This window comes from Pezoporus flaviventris, unplaced genomic scaffold (genome assembly GCF_033815535.1).
Source record: "Pezoporus flaviventris isolate CSIRO_AGI_PZ_B2104156 unplaced genomic scaffold, CSIRO_AGI_Pfla_v1 ptg000054l, whole genome shotgun sequence".
NCBI lineage: Eukaryota > Metazoa > Chordata > Aves > Psittaciformes > Psittacidae > Pezoporus > Pezoporus flaviventris.
This window is the reverse complement of record NW_026892602.1, coordinates 4,650,742-4,673,154: the sequence shown is the minus strand read 5'-3', so window position 1 is coordinate 4,673,154 and position 22,413 is coordinate 4,650,742. Positions and strand designations below refer to the sequence as shown.

At 37.4% G+C, this 22,413-nt stretch overlaps 1 protein-coding gene across 2 annotated transcripts in view; it reads right to left on the bottom strand.

The window, feature by feature from the left end:
• The window catches only part of TOX3 (TOX high mobility group box family member 3), a 77,337-nt gene that overhangs the window by 6,946 nt on the left and 47,978 nt on the right, over window positions 1–22,413 (bottom strand). Inside the window, exons 2-4 of one of the 2 annotated variants that reach the window (XM_061469050.1) lie at window positions 19,196–19,261; window positions 15,047–15,301; window positions 525–794 (exon numbers count right to left, since the gene is read on the bottom strand). In XM_061469050.1, coding sequence (XP_061325034.1) covers window positions 525–794; window positions 15,047–15,301; window positions 19,196–19,261 — 591 coding nt within the window. The remainder of the gene's footprint in view (window positions 1–524; window positions 795–15,046; window positions 15,302–19,195; window positions 19,262–22,413) is intronic. The other variant, XM_061469051.1, reaches the window with a different exon arrangement.

The window sequence follows — 22,413 nt, the reverse complement described above, 5'->3', positions numbered from 1 at the left end:
AGGGGCCTACACGGATGCTGGAGAGGGACTCTTCATCAAAGACTGTAGTGATAGGACAAGAAGTAGTGAATACAAACTTAAAGAGGGGAAGTTCACGTTAGATATAAAGAAGAAATTCTTTACTGTGAGGGTGGTGAGGCACTGGAATGGGTTGCCCAAGAAGTTGTGAATGCTCCATCTCTGGCAAGTGTTCAAGGACAGGTTAAACAGCGTCTTGGGTGACATGCTTTAGTGTGAGGTGTCCCTGCCCATAGCAGGGAGGTTGGGAGTAGAGGATCTTAAGGTGCTTTTCAACCCTAACTAGTCTATGATTCTATGTATATTTTTACATTTATCACTATGGAGTTATTACGGAAAGGTCTGAAGTGGCTAAACAGGAAATTAATCATATTTCACTATATTGTAACATTTGTATTTTATATGACCAAACTGCAGCTGAGATGATCCTGCCACCTGCCACATTCATGAAAATATAACATATAGACATGTAAGGCTTACTCACTACAGTGCCAGCAATAACTTACTCTATTTGATTCATCTGCATCTTCTTCATTTATAGAGCTGGATGGGGAAGGAGTGGCTGATTTACTGGCAGGTGGGGAGGGAGAAGTGTGTGGCAAATTAGTGCCTCCTAAATTTAGCCCCAGCTGTGCACTTAGCTGAGACTGGTTAATGGTGGTTAGCTGAGAAGGAGGCATAATTCCCGAATGAGTAGCATCAGTCATGTGGACAATAGATCTCATAATCAGAGAGTGATCCTGGCGATACTGGGAAACTTGTGTGTGACTCTGATCCTAAAAGAGATTGAAACAGTATTTAGTCATTAGCAGTTACCATATAGAATGATCAGGTAAAGTTACTTTCACAGGCTTACAGAACTGACTTGCAGAACTGTCAATTTGCAGTTTGGTTTGTTTCTTTTTTGACAAATTAGATGCATTCTTAATAAATTAAATGCAGAATCAGTTTCTACACTTGCTCCAGACTTCACTTCTCCCCCCCAGTTGTGAATGAGGGTTTTTTTGTGGAATAAAAATCCCCATTTTTAAACATTTCTTCCCTTGATGCAGTGTGAAATACCCAGATAAACAGCAGGGAAGCAGGCTGACTGATGACATGGGGAAAACACTGTAACTGAGAAGACACAAACTGCCATCAAATACAGAAAGTAAACAAAACCAGGGAGGGGGACATATACAGAAAGAAAAGCATTTTTCCTTTACTGACACTCAATTATTCTTAGCTGTTACTAGTAATAGGAGCAGGTATAAAACAATCCTGTCTGAGTGGGATTTTAAAGCTGATTTAAACAAAGCACAGTGCCCAGACAGGTCTCAAGTGCAGACACCGCAGCATGCTGGAGAACGTAGTCATCCTAACCACTCCTAAAAAAACTTGTTCCACCACACAAAACCAGACATTTTTATCTTTAACAGTCAAACACATGTGGAAGTAGCAAGCTATGTACCAATCACTGACTTCATTTTTCATGTACATCATGTCTCAGAAACTCAAGGACTCGCTTGGCTGTGTTTCTAGTTTCCTGAGGACACAAATTATGTCTTCTTCTACATCTGCACAACACTTACCACATTTATAAATTAAAAGCAAGACACTGAAGGAAAAGCCAACTGGAATCTGCGTATGAACAACTCAGTTTTCTTATTTTCAACCACACACAGATCAATACACAATGAATCAACTTTTGAACAGATTTTTTTCAACAGTTAAGACAATAAATAGCTCACAAATTGATTCAGCAACCTGATTAATCTATACCCATTGTTTGAACAGACAGTAACATGAGAAATAAATTAGATTTTGAAAACTCCTTCATTATTAATAACCTGCATTGCAATTAGTAGCAGGTGCAATGATCCTTAATGAAATGACACAGAACAAAGAAGCAGTGCTGGGCCCCTGGTGTACAGTCCAATGGACTTCCACAACAGAGTATGACCTTCCCAGTCCTCTCTTCTTAAAATAAGCCCAAACCAGTTTTCAAATATCTGTGTTTTCATTGAGGTAAGGTTAGCCCAAGAGACTTTCCTTGTACATTTGTACAACTCTTCCTGAACAGAGATAGTGGTTCTGTGCTCCCGAAAGCCTTTTCTTGGATGGGACAAGTGCAGCCGTACAAAGAAGCAATACATATGTTAGAGAAGATGCACAACCTGCCTCATCCATTTTATGTACAAGTGCTACAGCACCCTGCTTCCCTGTAGCAATAAATCATATTATTTGGTATTCATGTGTCTTTCTGCTGATGCCTATACAGAAAAAGAAACCCTTCTTAGCACTGAAGTACATATGATGTTGCACCTGGATCCAGTACAGAGGAAGGTAACCCCATGAGCTCATAATCCAGATCCTATGCACTCTTACCCTCATTCTCCCTGTGCTTCCCAAGTAATTATCAGTTTGGCTCATCATCCATACAGCACCATGCTGTTTCTTCTACTTCTTAAATTCTTTTCATATTTTGAGTAAAGGAGTGTGCTTCCTTAGAGACGATTGCATGTGCCAAAAGTGGAGCACTTGATACAGAAAGATCAAAACATGAGACTTATTGGCTGAAATACCCATTTGCTTCAGGGCACCCTTCTGTGAAAATTTACTATCATTAACTACAGGGTCATTTTGACTGTGACTTGTATTGGTAGTGGCATCTGGAAGTCATTCAAAGTCTTTTCTAAAGGGATATCACTTTCTGCATATTACTCCATTCATTTTAGCTTACAGGCATTGCGTGAAGAAAATCTCTGCTGCTAAAGCAAAGGCACAGATCATCAGAATGATCATTTCTCTTTGAAATGAACTTTTGTCATTATTTTTCAGGTAGAACTTTCTTGGAGGCGTTCTACACCTAAAAGGCTAGCTTTTGTTCTCTCTTCATTGTTACACAATACAGGCTTTTCTGTCTTTTACACTGAGGCTACAAAATGTGATGACGTGGGTTACAAACCATTTACTCCAAGTCTTGTCATTTTGGTTGCATCTCTGATTTTACTGAGACTAAATTCTCTTGACTTGCACTGACCCAGAATCTAATTTTATACACACTCCCATGAATTCTTAACTGTCCCTTTTTCTGACACTATTTGATGCTTGTACAGTTTTTTACATCCATTTATTCCAGATTTTCTTTTCTGGATCTCTTCCTAATTTTTTAAGCTTTTTTTGTTTGGTTGGTTTTTTTTTTTTTTTGTTTATCTTAAAATCTTTATTAAAAGCTAAAAGTGGAAACAACAATATTTTGTAGCTGGCTGTCTAGAACCAGACAGACAAGGCATGAAATATATATTTCATGACATACCATATGAAATAAAATATTTTCTATTATTTCCAATCTCTTATAATTCACATGCACTTACGCTTATGTACATTTGATACCGACAATGTATTTTCTACACTTTTAATTTAAGTTACATGGCTAATCAATATTTAGAAAATGGCAAAGGAATGGAGATTTAATTTTTTACTGTGTGGTATGATGTTGTGGGCCTCAACCTAATGTATCTATAGAATAGCTTTCAGACAAGGAAGTATAACCCATTTTTTATGTTTGACAGTAGTTTGACAAGTAGCAAGAAGTTAGGGGAGCTAGTCAATAGCAACATGAAAGTCCACAGCATTTGTATATAGCTCCTGAGCAAACAAAATCTTCAAAGAAGGAATCAAGAAAACAAAATTTCCATCAATTATCTTAACTCTTATTTTTTCACTTACACTACAAAGACCAGTACTGAACCAAAAGGATCTGCAGCATTTCATTATGCACAAAATGTTTATCAAAGAAGTGATTAACAATGAAAATCATCTCATAACAGGGGCACACACAGAAATACAAGTGCACTATCCACATGACATCCTAATTACATTACTACATGAAAATTGAAAAGCTCATGAATTCAAAATAATCCACTGAGAATACCATGAAAATTTTAAAGACTATCACAAGCTCTTTTACATAAACTTAACCAGACGTAAAAGTGATACATAAGCTTTATAAGCATTTAAGATTTTGTAATATTATGCAAAAAATGACAGATTAGTTCTGACAAAAAATCATGAACTTCTCAAGTGGACGGAATCGAGTTTTGATTGAGCCTGATCTGCTTTACAGTCTTGAATTGAAGCTAGGCAAAACTTGGTGATTTTAAACACAAGTCAGGCAAAAAACTCAATCACTGATCTACTCAGCATGACAATCAGGCAAAGATATAATGTGTGAAACAGAAAATCAAAGAGAAATAACTCATGTGATTCCTCCACAGAATAAAATGACTTGGATCTCTCTTTTGTTATCTTACATGAGTGATACAAAAAACCCGAAGGTACAGATACATTTACTGAGGGGAATGTCAGCTACCTGTATGGTCTCTTCAGTTATACACAGGGATAAAAGAGGCAAAGTACTATCCAAAATCTTTCTCCCTTCTCAAAACGACTTTATGGCAACTATACCTAGGCACACTGGATTTCTGTCACCACTCTCTTACATGGCTCCAAAAGTACACATTAAAAAGGCATTCAGCATTTGATGCATACTAGGCCTCATCAAAGGAATCATAAGGATACCCATCCATCAAACTACCCTACTTTCAACTATTCTAATCTATTTAGACAGTTATACCAAAGAAGTCATACTTGGGCATACTGCTAAAGTACACTTCTCACGGTATATGCCATATCTATAGCTTACTTTGATTTGCTAAAGTAAAAAATTGACAAAATATTAATTCCTCAACAGCCACTGGAAAACAAACAACAGATTAACGAGACCTAAAAAAACGTAATGTTGTGAACTCCCATGCTTTAATTTATACAGTATGATCCAAGGTGTTTTTCAATAATTACTGTACCTGAGCCAGCAGAAGTGAAAGACACCATTGAGTAATAAGGGAAAAAATAAGGAAATAACAGAAGAATGAACTTTCTTTTATCAACATCCAGTTGTTAATACAGCTAGTAATACAGCTCGTATCTGTTTTGACAGCTAAATGCATCCAGCCATTACATCAAGATATGCCCTAATTTCCACTAACCCTGCATTTTGAGAATCATTTATATGCAGTAGTTTTATCCTGTTTTATCCCTGTTACAATTTTAATCTCTATGAGTAGTCAACATTATATTTTAAAATATAACTAGGAAATTACTTCTTTAGAACATTTTGAGTAACCTTGAAATCTTGATTAAAATCAGTGTCTACAGCCCTCAATCATTTAAATAGGCAACAGCTCCCTAGTTAAACTCTGTAGCCATGCCAGGACTGAGCCCATGGAAGTGCCTACAGGAACATGTAGGGCTAGGATCTGCTCCTATACCACATGAGCTAGTTTAAGGAAAATGAGAAATCTGCCAACAAAAATATCTATGCAAAATCCAGCATTTATGGTTATGCTAACTGTGCCCTGGTTTCAGAAGCTGACTTAAAACATTATATATTCTATTGCCTAAGGAATTTATCACTGTCAGTGTAACATAAACTGATGTAATATTTTAAATGATATGTTTAAGTTGAATGAAATGCACTGCAAAGTATAGTGAAATCTTCACTTGTCCCTGTCTGTAAATTACTCCCCTTACTTTGGGGTAAATCAGCATATATCTATAAGAAAACCTTAATACTCTTTTTCTCCACAAGTAAAGTACAGCTAAAAGAATCCAATTATCTAAATTTTTACTAGATTGGAATTCAATGCCAATCAAAACAAATCAAACTAACAGGATGCTTTTCTCTGTCAGAGATTAAATCTAGAATACCAAAGAGTTGCACTTGGTACTGCCACTACTGAGGAACTGTCCTTCCTCTCCCCTCCACAGATACTGCCATCACTAATAGATCTGTCAAACTGCAGCTATCAGAAGATTCACTACAAGCAGCAATTTCTTCTTTCTGGCAATGAGAAAACTCTCACGGTTTGCTTCATGTCTCTGTTGAAAAGTAAACCTTACCTAATTTAATTCCCAAATAAAGACTTCAACAAACAGTACATGTCCATTCAGAAAAAAAAAAGTAAAAAATTACGCTTGCAGCTGGATCTAAAACATCAGTTGATGAGAAGAGGCTTACACGCATTCTGCTCCCTTTCTTGGTCTGTCTGTTCCCCAAGTTCAGCTACACCAAAAATTACTCTTTTCTGTTCATACAGAGCACATACACCACAGCAGAGACATGAAGAGAAGAAAAAAAAACCAAGAAAACAAAACAAAACACAAAAAACATGAGGGCCCACTGATGTAGTCCTCAAAACTGATCAACTATTTCCTTTTGTTCTGGCAATCACAGATGTCTCTAGAAATTCACCTCCTGCTATATGAGTTTCCCTACATGGCTGCAACCTCCAAGTTAAACATGTCTTATTGGAATCTTTCTCATTTATTGTGGCTTGCTTTTCCTTGGAGTCTGACCTGCAACCATGTTTGCAGTGGCCCCTCGTGCGGCTAATGTTCCTCACACTCCCCTCTGCAGCACAGACCTTCCTTCAGAGCAGACCTGACCTGTTCCAGGACATGGTCAGAGGGCTGTGAGACACCAAATCACAAGTTAAAACCATTTCTTCCATGGAACCACATTTGGGGATTAGGCAGTAGAGCACAGCACTACCTCAGAGGTGCAGTGCCAAGCAAGAAGGTGCCAAGGGATGGATGGAGCCAACCAGCCTCAGCACCTGCTGACCAACACTGCTCCAGTCCCAGGTCTGGGCACCTCTGCAACACTTCTGCGGCCTCTACTGGTACCTGCCCATTTGCAGCATGCTCGGCTATCTTTAACAAAATGCTGCATTACATGGTGAAGTAATACTAAAGCTCACAGCTAGGCCAAAATCACACAACTACTGCAGTAAGAGACAATGACTTTTCTCTGAAATGCTTATAATTCCTACCCAAGATGACTCACCACAGTCAAATGGAGGGGTTGCTGTTTGGGAACTTTGTTCTTACCCATTTACCTTCCTATGACTCTGTCACTCCCTCATGCAGTCCCCAAAGTAGGCTGAGAGATCAATGCTTCTTGGCTGCGTCAGCTGCTATTAAGTCCTTCTGCTCTGGAAAGGGCTGTGCTCTTGCAGATCGGCAGCATCACAGGCTTGCTACAGCCCTCCACCCACCAACAGCAGCAGCTATGGATGCTTCAGTATCACTTAATTCTTTATAACCTAATTTTTACACCATTTTGCAAAGGCATTTAGAAACATATTCCTCACTCTCTTCTCCCCCAAACATCTACCATACTTTAAAGCATATTGAATCACACTCCTTTTGGACAAGGTACCCAACAGCATGATCACAATACATGTGTGACTCAGATCACAGATCTGGGCTCTCATCTGATGAGCCTCTTGGCATGATGAGTTTCTCTTCAAATTAGCAGTACAAGCTTAGGTCTGCTGTATGCAAACAGCAAAGGCACATTGCAAACAAACCCTGGATACTTAAAATTAAGTCTCAGAATGTCAGATAAATGCTGTTAGCAGTTTTGTTACAACCTCTACAACTTCAGGTGCTTCAGCTACCAAATCAAAGGCAGACTTCAAAGGTTCTTGTTTATGCAGTAAGCAACATGGGAAGAGACTGCAAGAAAGCATGACAACTAACAATTATCAAAGGTAACAAGAACTGTGCAAGAAATCAAGAAATTGGGGGGGGGGGGGACAGACATGGGGGTTACATAGCACTTGTTAAAAAATTGCTATGAGTGTTGGTAGTTATGTTCTGGGGGGTATTTTTTTTGGGGGGGTGGGTTGGGGGCAAGTTGGGAGTTTTTGCTTGGGTTTTGTTTGTTTGTTGTTGGTGGCTTATAAAGCAAATCAGAAAAGTAGGTCTCGTTATCGTTTGTACTACCAGAGCCGTGTATTTTCTTTCTAGCTACCTGACAACATAGAATAATTTAAAACTCTACAGACATTTAGCACTTCTTCATAGCTTGAGAACTTGAAGTGGAAGCTGAGCATTGCATAAGCTGTCGAAGGGAAACATAGGTGTCAACAGCAGGGAATGGCAGGAATTGCAAAGGAAGTTTTCAAATGACACACAAGAACAAGGGTGGCTGGGACCAATGAAGTGCTTGGCCAGGTACAACATATCCAGACCAGCTGCATCTTCTGCCTCGTTTGGCTGGCTTAAGAAAGTAACACCTGATTTACAGAGGCAGAATAGTTTAAAGCCATGGCAGAGGCTTAAGGCTCAGCTAGCATCCACAATCATATATGTCTGTGTTCTTTCTGAGCTCAGCTCTCAAGGGTATCGGAGATTCTCCCTAATTCCTGACAGCTTTCCCACAGGGTTATGTAATTTTTCACATACTCATATGGCACATGACAATTTTTTTCAAAGCTGATGGTTCTCAATTTAGGCATTATTAATATAAACCAGTCACAGTCTTTTTTCCCGACTGTTCAGCCAATGTTACTGTGTTTCTTTTCTTTCATGCCTAAGTCCCTCATGTATCTCAATATGTAATAACCTACTGGCATCACTCTTTAATTTTTACCACCACCAAGAAACTGCTATTCAGTTAGGTGTCTTTGGCAACTGTTGCCATTTTGTTTGCTATGGACAGGTCCTTCCCTGCAGTTACTATGAGTTGCTAATTTTTGGAAACACCAGAATGTATTTCCTTCTCCAGCCATAACGGCTTATTAACAGATGGCTCATTGTGCTGTATCGATGAGAAAGGAGGGAAGGGCATGTCTCTCAGAAAAGTGACTACATTATCCACACTGATTACTACAATGTCACCGAGGACATGAAAATCTACACACTATTAAACCCCTATTATTTAGTACATCATCAGGCTAGCACTGTCTTCATATCACATTAGAGTCATTGCAGGAAGCCACCTCTATCTGTTGCCTCCAGGGATTCCAGCCCATTGTCCACCTCCCCCAGAAGGTCCCATGAGCTGTGCACATACACTCCCTGAAAAGTAACTAAAAACACACAGCCACATCATTAGACCTAAAGTAACATCTTTAACCTTTCACCAGTAAAAGAAGTCAGACTCTCTAAAGACTTGAAAGTTCATCAGCAAAGCACATAGCTCAGATCTGTGACAGAAACCAGATCATCACAGCGCTGAGCTGACAGTGGACACCAGAGATGCAAAATCCCAACACAGTCTTAACGGTCTAACTTTACAAAGCATCCACCACCATTTAAAAGGTTCTGTATATGGCCAAATGTTACGGACCTGAGCCACCAGAGCATCATTTAATTTGGTATTATTTAATTTTGAGATTAATTTTCTTGGTACCAAAAAGTATTAAAAACCATGGGTTTTAATGGCTACCATTTCTGCTGAGAAACGCCAACACAAGCTGGAATGACACTGTTGATTTTAGAACTTGACTTTGGTTAATCCACCATAGTAACAAAAAAAAAAAAAATAGAAGTAAGAAAACTCTGAAGATAATCTCTCTAGTCAGAATAGTTGCCATTCTTATAAATGGATAATTATAACATTTTAGAATTAGTTGCATGTTTTATATTAAAGATGACAATAAACATGTTCATAACAATAACAAGGGCTTGTTTGAATAGACCACTCCAGGCGTTAAACACATTAATGACCCATGAAATAACTGTTTCATTTGCAACACGTTAAACAATGTTGTTATAATATTGTATTAATTGAAAACCTACCCATTCTTTCTAGATAGGAGATTACAGACTGGGTATTAAAAGAGAAATCTGCAAATAACTTTCATTGTAAAGGAAAATTAAACATACAAATTAGAGGCACACAGTCTGGTGAGTAGTGAAATAACTGTCTTTTGCCAATTTTAAATTAACTTTTTTAGCTTTTATTCTTGCAATCTTTTGTTGATCTATTCTATTTAAGGCTAATTAATAATTTGGAAATTCAAACTACTAAAAAAAAATTTAGACCTTCAAATAAAAGGCACCACTGTTTTGAAACTTTAATAATATATTGTTGTATGCAGCCTTTAAAAAGGGCAAATTTGCAACTCAGCTCCTTAAAACCACATCATTGAGCTGTTTATTAAAAAGTCTGTTCCTGAAATAAAAGCAATAGTCACCATCGTGTCTTTGGCTTGAGCACAGTGCCACTTCTAAGTACCAATGTCATTAAAGATGAGCATATTCCACTATGAATTAGCCTTATCTGTGCAGAATCCTGAATGCACTGATGGCACGGCAACAATTATTAAATATAAACAGGCTCAAATCCTTAACAAATAGAAAACACATTTTCTCCAGCAGCACAAGTAATACAAAGAGCAATATATGTAAAATTATCTGTCTGGGTTTGTAACATCTGTACTTTTTTGAATTAAAAAAAAACCAGACTGAAAAGAGACAATTATTTTACTGTCTGTTTCTTAGATATCAGAAAGAGAACTTTGAAATCCATCAAAGCTAACCTTCTGTTATGTACAACAGGCTAAGCTGAAAAGAATGTTAACAAGTTCAATTTTCATTTAATCAGCACTACTGCTCTCTGAAATGTTTCATTGCAGGAAAGAAATAAAAATAATCTATATGGTAATTATGAGGATGAATCCCCCAGTAACTTTCAGCTACATGAAAGGTCAGTTCTATTCAAGATATTTTATCAGTCCCCTGCACATACTCCTGTCCTGTCATTTTAAATCTGAACAGCATTTTATTTTCCCATTTACAGCTACCTGCAGAATTAAGTACTTAAGCCAAATAAGAAGAAAAAAAAAAAAAAGAAAAAGAAAAAAAAAAAGTTGAATGCTGGCAAAGGCTATAATAGCATGGAGACAAATAGTTCAGCTGCTCTCTCTCAAGCCTCTGGGGCTGCAGATTTTTCTTCTCCTGGTGCACTGTGGGTATTCAAAACTTGTTCAACATGATTTCATTTCATTTCAGGCACTGCCTGAGAAAACTAAATTACAGAATCAATCATACAGAAGGTCAGAGTGAGACTTCATTACAAGTATTGCATGCTTGCATGAATATCTTTCATTTATGACTGACCCAATATGTCACAATAGCTGTCTAGTAAAAATAATCCACTTTCTGAAATTGATGTACTACTGATGTCAATGCTACTCAGCAGGCTGGGCAGATTAGAGAGGTGTTAAAAAAAGGAACCCTCAGGAGCACAAGTGTAGTTTTATGGAATTGCCACAGTTTGCAGATTAAAATAATTTTTCTATGGGCAGCCCAGCAGAAAACAGAGCATTAATATAAAATACTGCGGGCTGATTTTTAATGAGGGTATTGCTGCTGATTTCCACTTATTTATATTCAAGTATTTATGGGGATAATATTTGCATCATATAAATTCAAGTGTTCTTTCAAGTCAAATGTACATCAACACACCATTTTTCAGTGACTCATTTCTGAACATCAGAATTTCATTTGCATGTAATTAAAATATTAAAATTAATCAAACTGACTCCATTTTATCTCCTTTTTTGTTGCAGTTACCCCTTCTTAAACATAGAAAAATGCTGTTAACTAAGATAAATGTGTTGTGCTTGTTGCAAATGAGAATTAATTAGCATTGCGACAAATTGTCACTCTTTCCATAGAATGTGTATCATAACAATATGAACAATTCTTAACTCATCAATACAACCTTTTAATAATTGCTAGGCCACATTAATAAATATCCTTCTGGTGCCACTAATGATTTTTTCAATATAATAATAGACAAAGAATATGTTAAAAACAGAATCTTTTATTTTTGGTTTTCCTGTGGGAAATACGTGAGACGCAGAAATATTACAAGATGGCTAGCTAATGCCATATCTTGAGGAAGACACAGCAAAACCTTGACATAACCTATTTTTAACCATGCCTCTGGCGATTCTGAATTCAAGTTTATAGGTGAACATGTCAGGTAGTACATAGAAAAAAGCCAAAGACACACAGTATTGATCATCATTCTGTCCAAGCCCATTTTAGTTTTTCAACATTTGTGATTTAAAATCTTATGACATTTCTTCAAGGTGAAATTCTTCTACTGGACTTTTCAACAGGGTAGGACTACATTTATACAAATTACATAGTGTTTACAGGAAAGCTCTTTAATGTTTCACAAGATAAACTCAGTGCAGTTCATGTGAAAATAATTTAAGTTATATTCAGCTAAAGAAGCTTTAGTGATTAGCAATACACTACTAATACAGCCTTTAAACAAGACTATCCTAGTACCGCTGGGTGAGAACATTGTTCTGTAAGTGTATACGAACATCATAATTATTTTACAACCCCATCTTTAGTTCTTTCATATATAGTAAATTCAATTGACCATGAAATGAAATTTCACAGTTAAAATGCCTCCTTTACATTTTTTTATTGCTGCAATAAAGTTTTTATAGCTCCAAGGCAAGGTAATTCATGAAATGTCTAATTTAAAGATTAAGTCTAATAGTATTAATAAATAAATATTTACCAGTTTAATAAAGTCACATTTTTCACATAAAAGATGATATGTTTTCATTTTCTGTTTTTGAAATACAGATTAACTGCTGGAAATTTTGAATACTAAAGAGAACTATGTGAGCTCAGCGGGAACCTACGCAAAGACCTTCCGTTAATGTTTTTAAACTTCCTGCAACTATCCAGCATTTACTAGCAAGAGAAGATGACTACTGACTAAAACACAATGGCAGGGGCCACTCCAGCACACAGTATAAAACCAATCAAGCAGTTGTGGGGAAGTGTCTGACAAAAGAACTATGTGGCTCCTCCATGTGAAATTACTCAATTCATCAATTCTCTGCAGCAAAACTACACATAAGATACCAATCTGCAGCTTTGAACTGGCAATCACCCTAGAAAAATGCCACTGGACTGTAAGGGATGCGAAAGCATGAGTTTCTCTAGATCTTCTCTTTGACCAGTATGGGAACAAAATCTTACTACTGTAGTTAACATACACTATGCCATGAATTTCTATATTGCAGAATCTACAAAAGAAGCAAAATATGAAAAGCCTTTCACCCAGTGCAAGAAGAGGTACAAGGAGGCCTCTTCTGGCTGGAACTGTTTAGGTGAAAGTATTCACTCATGGAAGAATCCAATTCAGTGAAACGATGCAAAATTAAAAGGCAAAACCGGGTCAGGTTGCAAACCACTTGATAACATTGAGGGGATACTCATACACGTAACACAACACTAATCCAGCCCATGATATTTATTACATATTCCTGAGCAAGTTTCATAGTATCATAGAATCATCTAGGTTGGAAAAGACCTTTATCATCAACTCCAACCTTTCCTTTACCCCAGGACTGCCAAGTCCACCAAATTTCATTGTATTCAGTGTACACATGCTTCATTACTTTAGTTTTCCACATAACATTCATGAATCTCAGGTTATATTAATCTGATTTTTCTTTAGTAGTTGCCCAAAATACCCAGTGCATAAAAATTCAACACAAAATGGGATCTGAAAAAAAAGTTGTATCCTGCAAGGCCTGTTTTATACAGTTCCCGCTTTGTATCTATGGAGTTACTGAATTCTGTACCTCTAAAGTAGTCAGCAGTTTGTGCTTAGTTCTGTGCTAGCTACTCTTCATGAAGTTTCCTCAGCAAGGAAGCACTAAAATTTGAAATGAAGTCAGAAGCCTGCAGAATTCCCCAGAAATATTTGCTGCATGTTGATTTGTATATCTTTAATCAATTTTTGCTTGCCAGAATAATAAAAAACAATGTACATGAAATCATAAACATGACAACACAATTTTTATTATAGTCCAGCAGTAAATCTGTATTTTCACTACACAAAGCTTAGCAAAAGGTCTATATAAGACAACTTATCAGAAGTTGATGAAAAATATCTGTTCAAGCTAAACAATCGCTCTGTCTTCAATATGCAATATAGAAACTAATTCTAATTCTAACCACTGATTTTAAAATGCTAAGTATGATGAACTGACTCACAGCTGTGTCTCATCACTTTGACTATGAATTCTACTGCACAGTGCTTAGAGAAATCCAAGCAGGGAGATCCCTCAATAAAAGGGAAATATAAGTGGAAACTGCCTGTATGCCCTCGCGCCGAGATCAGAGCCATACAGTATGTATAGATTCTGGAGAAGACTCCATGCAGCCTTGGTTTTCATTGTTGTAATTAACAGGAATCATCACAGGAATTAGCCTAAGCGTACCCGTCAGTCAGCCCTTCCCCACACCCAGGTCATCGTTTCCCATTCCTGGGGTGCTAGAAACAGCCCAGGAGAACAGGCTCAAACTGCTTCACCCTCTATGGTCAACAAGAGCACTAGACAGAACATAGTCTTCTTATGGCCCTGTATTTCTCAGTATGGTCAAGATAATACATCCATATTATACAAGTTAAAAAAAAAAATAAATAAAAAAATCTATTTCAAGTTAAACAGATTTAGGCCATGGAACATACAGAAAAATAGGGAAATAAAAGGGGTTTTATTGCTGGCATACTGTGTCTGGCTCCCTTTCTAAACTGCTTTCAATACTGCACTTTCAAAATATCCTGATAGCTGTCAGATGTGGGTCCTGTATTTGAAATACAGACAAGCAATTCCTTCTGAGTGCTGTAGCTCACCCTGACCAACAAAATGGTCTTTCAACTCTTGATGGCAGTGTCAACTGTATAACACAATTTTGAACTTTAGCAGTGCTTGGGATGCACATGATGCCAATGCATATGGGCTTCCAAGTCCATTCCCAAAATTTGAACACTATGTTTGTAAAACCTGACTGCTTCTTCAGAAGAGATCTGTTCACACACAGTATACCCCTGCACTGTACTTTAACAACCATGTTTATCTTCCTGAATCCACCAATATTAAACCCTTAACCACTTGCCAACTGCCTAAGGGAACTGAATAATAGCATATCATTGTTTGCTCTGTAACATTCACAACACATGTCAGTGTTCATACAGAACACTCCCGCACTTGATGCAGAACATTTGCAAATGTTTGTTTGGACCAAAACACTGGAAAATTGTCAGATCTTCTGAGAGGTCAATTAAAACTGATAGATGACACAAATCTGTATTACTGTGCCTTGACAGACATTAGGCAATGGAAACACAAAGAACCAGACCTACCATAGGCAATCCATTGCTGTGGATGATGCCATCTTGCTCCACAAGATTGCGGGATATTGTAATAGAGGGAAGATCCAAGCTCTGTGGGGGAAACTGAGGTGTAAATTCATTTGCTTGTGCAGGCAGCTGGTCACCAAGGCTCTGAAAAGGCATCAGTAAATCTGCCATCCCCAGGGTGGGGTCTGACTCGGGGGGGGGGGTAATGGGTGGAATTTCAAACTCTTCATCCCCAAGGCTCGGTGTATGGAATGTCTGCTAAAAAAGGACAGGACAAGGAAAACCACGTTAGGGCACATGGCTCTCAGCAACCTCCTCCAGACCTGCAGTCCAAATCTTGCTCTGATTTCAAATGCAAACTCTATTTGCAACAGAATTTTTAAGTTTTGTATGCTGAGGGGGTTTGTGGATCATTCTGAGTAAAGATTTAAGTCTCATTATCATATGGCTTTAATGGAGTATCAGTATTAACAGTTTTTTAATGCCTACTTAATTAGCAACATCTGTCTGTTGCTAGTCAGAATATCAGCTACATTGGATTTGGCTGTATAACAAATTGCCACTTTACTGATATGTTAGTAAAATAGCACAAACAGCTTACATTACTCTCATGCTTCATAAAATACTGACGATTTTGTAGCGTGCGCACACACACACGTACAACATTAATTCAGCACTGACCATTTCACACCTTTTGCTTTCTTTTTATGCACTAATAAACATGGCATATTATAATTCTGGTCTTTATTTCTTTTCCATCCCAAAAGCACAATGCACCCTTTTAAGCAACGGTTGTAATGGGGAGGAAAGACACATATAAAAGAGTGACGGTGATTGCAGCAGCTTCCAGTACTTTCTGAAGCAAGCCAGTTTTGCTGGAACAGTAGGTTTGTCAAAAACTAAACACCTGTTAAGATGCCGTGAGCAAAACATTTACTGCCAGTTATCTTCAGGGTTTGTGCATGTTTGTACGTGTGCATGTGTCTGTCAAAGATAATCTTTATTCAAGTGGAGTCTGTATCTGGCTTCAACATTGCTGACTTTTATTTGGGAAACAAATGAGCTATGCTTATTCAGATTTCTTGTGAGTTAAATGAACTTTCATATATTATTTCAGGTCCACTGCTACTTAATAATAGAAATTCAGTGCTTGAAATTAGGCCATTTTAAATGTATCCAAATCAGCACTGTCTTGATCAAACTGGGCAGTTGGCAGTCCTAAAATGGGCACTCCTGTCTTGTTCTGGACATGCAAAGCTGCTCTAGGATTTGTTTGTTTGCATTAGTTCAGGATTTGAGTTCGGGGGGGGGGGGGGGGGGGGGGTGGTGTTTTGTGTATTATTTACATTGTTTGAACGAGTGACTTAATGCCAGTTAATTTAAAAATTATAAGTTCAGTGAAAGAGCTCATTAACTACTGCAAATTGTCATCCTTCAAACTGTTAATGATGATATAAATTAATAACCACTTGAGAGAAGATGGAAACTGAAACACAAGAAAAACCTTCACTTGCATATAGAACCTGTCAGCTGTCATTATTGGTCTCACACCAGAAATGATGAGGTCCCAGATTGCTCCAGTCTGCAGTACTGTAGGAGTCTGGTGAGACTCTACCCATCTCACTCAAACTGCAAGACAGCAGTTTAATTCTGGATGTGAAAGCTGGGCCTGGATTATGGAGACATTTGACTTCCCTGCTGCTATATTACAAAAGGTGTGAATTTTCCTTCCTGTGGACCCTGCAGTTCACAAACACAAAGGATGGATTGGCCAAGAGAAGTGGTTGGCTAATGAACCCTATGGCTGCATTTGCAGTTATTTTGGCACTAATGTGGTCTAGTAACAGATGCAACTGTAATTTGTGACTCATTTGCTACCCCATTACTGCTTAATGAAATCTAACATATCACATTAACAATACGGATAAACACTCATTCTTGATATGTGGCATTTGGCTGTTTTCATTACCAGTGTAATTAACACTTGAAATATTATTTCAATAAATATTTAAGCTGCTTTAACATGGGTCCGAGTAATCATGACATGGAGACAGAAAACATAAAGCAAATGTGTGGGTTCTAAGCCTGAATGTGCTCTAGGATTACACTCTTAAGGCATTATTTACAGGAATAAAATAGGCTTCAAGCTCAGCAGTGCTCAGGCCCAAAATCATAGTGAGAAAGCTACATTCACATTAATGTAAAACCACTATAATTAAATAGACTGTAAATGCAGTGATTGCAAAGTTAGGGTCATGATTTAACACTCATATTTTTATTCCTTGATTCAAGCAAAAAAGTTCAGTGAAATCAGTATTTTTATAGTACATTTGAACCTCTCTTTACCTGACATCTTTATGAGATAGTAATTATAAGAACTGGATTTTTTCTTCCCATCTAACAGAATAACTCCAGGGCAGCTGTATAAATATATAACACAGCTAGACAATAATGCAGTATTTTACTTAGAAAAGTAGCCTTCATCTCAATACTATAGCTTACTACAAATGTAAGAGTAAATTGATGAATATCTGAACATTTTTTAAATATGAATTCAACTCTCACTATATAACTCATCCAAATATATATGTGTTCTTTTTTAAAAGCATATAATGGACCTAAGATCGAGGATAAAATAGATGTAATTTGAGAAGAAAACAAGCCCCTTAGTGAAGTAGTCTTGAATCCAAATCGCTGCAGCATTCAGTCTGTAAAAAAGGCCTAAATAGTACGCAATTTGGGATTGCAGTAAGGTGTTGTTATGACCAAAAGATGGTATAACATTTGTGAGATTTATCTTACCAATCACATTTTTTAAAGTTATTAACTTTTCAAATACTTATATCTTATACTTTTGGGTTTTTTTTTTAACTGTGTGCATGGTTAAATGCCATCTGTACTAAAATGTTCAAAACATTTGTTCCTTTTGATAAAAATGCAAATCTGGAGAACTGTTGTATCAACACATAACAGCCAATGTCTGACACGGTGAATTATCACAGCTGGAATTAAATTGTCTCTGAACAGCTGCTGGCAGCAGAGCTTTCATCAATGTTTGATTCAAATGTAGGAAAGAAATTCTACAGAAAGAAACATCATGTTGTCATTACAGATGGGGTTTGTGTTCATTATCACAAATAACAGTGGAGCTAGTGCCAAACAATATTCCCTTATCTAAGCAGTCTTGCTGGGTAAAAAGAGATGGTGACCACTGAATAAACGATTCTTAAAATACAACTCTTAATTTTAACCTTCGTATTTATTTTTTCAACTTTCTGCTTATTTTTCCCCAAGATCACTTTTTAAAAAGTGCACAAGAATACCCATTTACAACACGTAAAATCAAGGCTGACCAGTCTTCTAAACTTTTTTCATGGTGGAAAGATAATTTATAGCACGCACCCTACATAAATACTTAATTCTTGCTCTCCATATTGCTGCGCACATTACTAGACAGTTCATCTTGCACTTTCCATCCTTCCCTTTGGAATAAGAGTTGTTGGATCTTAGTGATGAGCAAAAGATCTGGAGCTGTGGTCGGTATTAGCATGTTGATAGTCTATTCACTGGCTGTAAGGTAGCACTGCTCTAACAAATACATGGACTGTAATAGCCATCCTTCCTCCTGTTCCCATTCTCAAAGGCAGCAACCAAACACATCACCACCATAACCCAGCCAGGCTCCACCGGCTGGGCACCAGGGTTTTCTCTTGATCCTGGACAGAAGTTCTTTCATGCAGCACATGCAATTCAGGCTACAAAGTTGGGTTTGATTTCCTAACTTACATGTATATTAAGAACCCAAATTAAAATGAATCTATAACAGAAATTAGCCCATTAGTCAGTAATGGCTATTACTAAGCTTGCTTCCAAAGTGTACACCTAGTGTGCTTTTTGTTTCCTTCTAATTTTTTTCATACAGAAAGCAGATTTGTTTCTATTGACATTCTACGTAAGTAACAGCCTTATGGACAGCTAAATTGACTTGTAATGGAGAGCTGTCAGGTTATTTTCTTTCTCATTAAAGTCTTTATTTTGTGCTCCATAAAACACACAGAAATTCAGCACTTCACTCTTCATCTATTCAAAGTCTGTTAAATTATCACAGCAAACAGCAGAATATAAGCATAGATAAAAAAGATAAACATCTACCTCATTTGCAGCAAGAAATGCATTATTCGCTTCTGCCATGTTCATGTAGTTGTTATTGTTTCCAAACTGAAAGAAAAATAAGTATTTGGATTTTAATGAATGCCACCATAAACTTTTCTTTACCCCATCACTGGCATAGGGAAAGTTGAATAAAATCCCAACAAAACCAAAACAGATGAGATGTAATTTTGCAGACGTTCTTTGAAGTCAGAAATAGACAGGATTCAACATTATTATTACCCCAAGTACTGTATCCCAAGTCCGTATTTGGAAGATATCAAAGTGTATCTCTTCAACTTTCTTTGTCCATATAGCAAAACCACCCCACAGACCTAGAGGTGACTCTGCCAATTAAGTATCCATTAGAGAGAGACTACTCTCCAGAGACATCATTTTGACTCCAAAACATCTTTTGTGATATGCATTATAATATTTATGCAGATGATCATGATCCGGAGAACTGCTGCAGCTAGACGTAGCTGGCATATTACTATTCCAAGTAGACCCGGTTTTAAGAGATGAAGGTCAACAAGGGGAAGAATGAGAATCTGCAGCATTGTTCTTAAAATCCCATTCTTTGCACAAAATTTAAAAGCCAAACAATCCCCCTTTGTCTACCCTTCATTCCAGTTGCAATCCCACGCCCCCAGTGAACATTAATACCAGAAGATTTCGCAAATCAGAGAAACTGTATCACATTGAGACTTTGAGATCTACCCGGGGTGGAATGGGCTGAGTGCCTACTTGCTCCCACTGAGGTGTAACTCCTCTCACAAACATGATCTGGAAGGATCCTCTCAGATGCCATAGTTTCCTCCAAATTCTCAACTATGAACATTTGTTGCAGAAGATAAGTACTTTTACAGACTGAGCATTGAAGAGAAAGAGATTATCAGCATTTGGTTAATTGGCACTTAGTGTGCCTTATTTCCTTAAACAGCACTTCCAAACAGCAAGTAGTCTGGTAAACTATTCCTGCATGTGCTGCCGGAGCAGGCAAGGGTCTAGCCTGTGCTTCAAGGAACACATACGTTATGCAGCTACCACTACAGCGCTAAATCACAGGCTTTAACATTTTCGTATTTCTGCTATCAAGCACAGTCCACACTGTAAAGGTTATCAAATCAGAAAAGTCCCTGTGCTGTCCCTACAATGCCCTGACACATTGTGGCTGCTAAAGCCACACTAAACATTCTTCCCTTAACTCCCACTTTTGATGTCTATAAAGCAAATTTTTCAGGCAGGCTTAGTTTCATCTTGCCAAATCTTGGTGGGCCTGCCCAACCCAACCCAACAACAGCAAACACCACCACCACCACCCCCAGCATAAGTTCTGCAACAAGTGCATGAGGATGGGTAACCATGAACTTGCACAAGTTGTTTTGCAAGCAGAAACCTCTGTTGCATGTCCTGAAAGGAAAACCACTTTGTTCCAGCTCCATTCAGGGCCGCAGTGCTTGTGCCTGACTCTTTTTAGCAGGCAAATGTTTCAGTCCCTGATTCTCTCTGGTTCCTCCAGCATCCTAAAGCAGAAGTTCAGAATGATCCTTTCAAGAATGGTTCCTTCTCTGAAAATTCCAAAATCCATTTCTTAAAATAAGAGCAAAAGTTAAAAGGAAAAAAAAAAAAAAAGCAAAACCACAAAACCCAAAACCAACCAAAAAAAAAAAAAAAAACCCAAACAAAAACAAAACACACAAACAAAAAAATAAAAAAAAATCAAAACAAAACAAAAAACAACTATAGTGATAGAGTATGAAAAAAGGAAGATGGACACGAAGAATTGGGGCCTCATGTATGTGATAAATTGCCTGATTGATAAAACAGGACACCAACAGAATCAGAATACAGTCATGAAGGAAAAGGAATACTAGATGAGACTGCTCATTCTGAAGTATGAAATTCCATTTGTGTGCTTAACATGCTGAATCTTTCAACCTACAACACATGTTAAGCAACAAAGGCCTTAACACAATATGTAGGCTGCCTCATAGCTATTAAAACTCTGTTATCCCCAGCTATGCAGATACTCAAGTAATGTCATCCATTTTTAAAAAGCCCAGATGTCACCCATTTTTGGAGATTTAAAAATTCAAGTAAAATTTCACATTCAAATTACTGTTTGGCACATAATGATGTGGAAGGGGGGGATTTGTCACACAAAGACATTAGTACTTCAGCTCACCAGTGAAATCGACAGGCTAGATTTTTCTCATGTCAGTTACTGGCAAACTAAGATTTATGTGAAAAGCTCAAAGGGCTTCAACAAAGCTGTTCTTCCTACAGTGACAAAGAAAAAGAAATGAAGTTTTCAAATTATCCCTAAGTGCAAAGGTACAATATGTGTAGCTCTAACGGTGGATAAATAAGTGGGAACAAACTCTCTCCTATTTTAATGAGCTTAGCATTTTAGGGGCTCCAGTGCCTCAAAATGGCCCTGCAACAGATTTTTACTTTGAAGAGTCAAGTTCTACATTGTTTTGCTCTACATATATTCCTCACACCACCTGTACTACGTTCTGATTGCCAAGTGGTTTTATTACTTTTTGTCTTATTTAAGTAAAACAAAGGGGAAAGTGACAACATAATTTTCCACTTTATTAAGACTATGGAAGCAAATGATGTAAGGAGGAATGTCAAAGCTGAAAGTTACAAGTACATATCCTTTGATTCATTCTGTTCTTGGGCTACAATATTTAATACCCTATTGGGCATGACTCAAGCACTGATGTCAGAACCTGGCATATTTAAGGCTTTTGTTAGTATGGATAATAACTAATATTTAAATTCATTTTTTTGTTTCTGAAGTAGAAATCCATCGAAGGCATACAATTATCTGTGAGTATTTCTAAGATTAAACTTCCTTATTACCTAATGGTACCTATAACAACAAAAGAAAATAAAATGGTTATTATCTTAAGGACCTAAACAATTCAAAAAACAAATTAAGCTTAGAGTGAAATAAGAACTGGGTTAGAAATCCTCTTCTGAACAGTTAGTCTGCGAATGTAATTACTGAAGAAACTACAGCTAATCAGCTGTGAATTGTATCCATTAATTAGTATTTGCCCTGGAGAAATGAGAAAAATCAGTAACAATGTTAACACTGCAATGCACTGATGAGTACTGAAACACAGGGCCCTCAGCATTTAGTCAAGCAGGTGGCTCCAATGGTCCAAGTAATTTAAAAAGCTCTCACCTGAAGTGCAGAGCTGGAA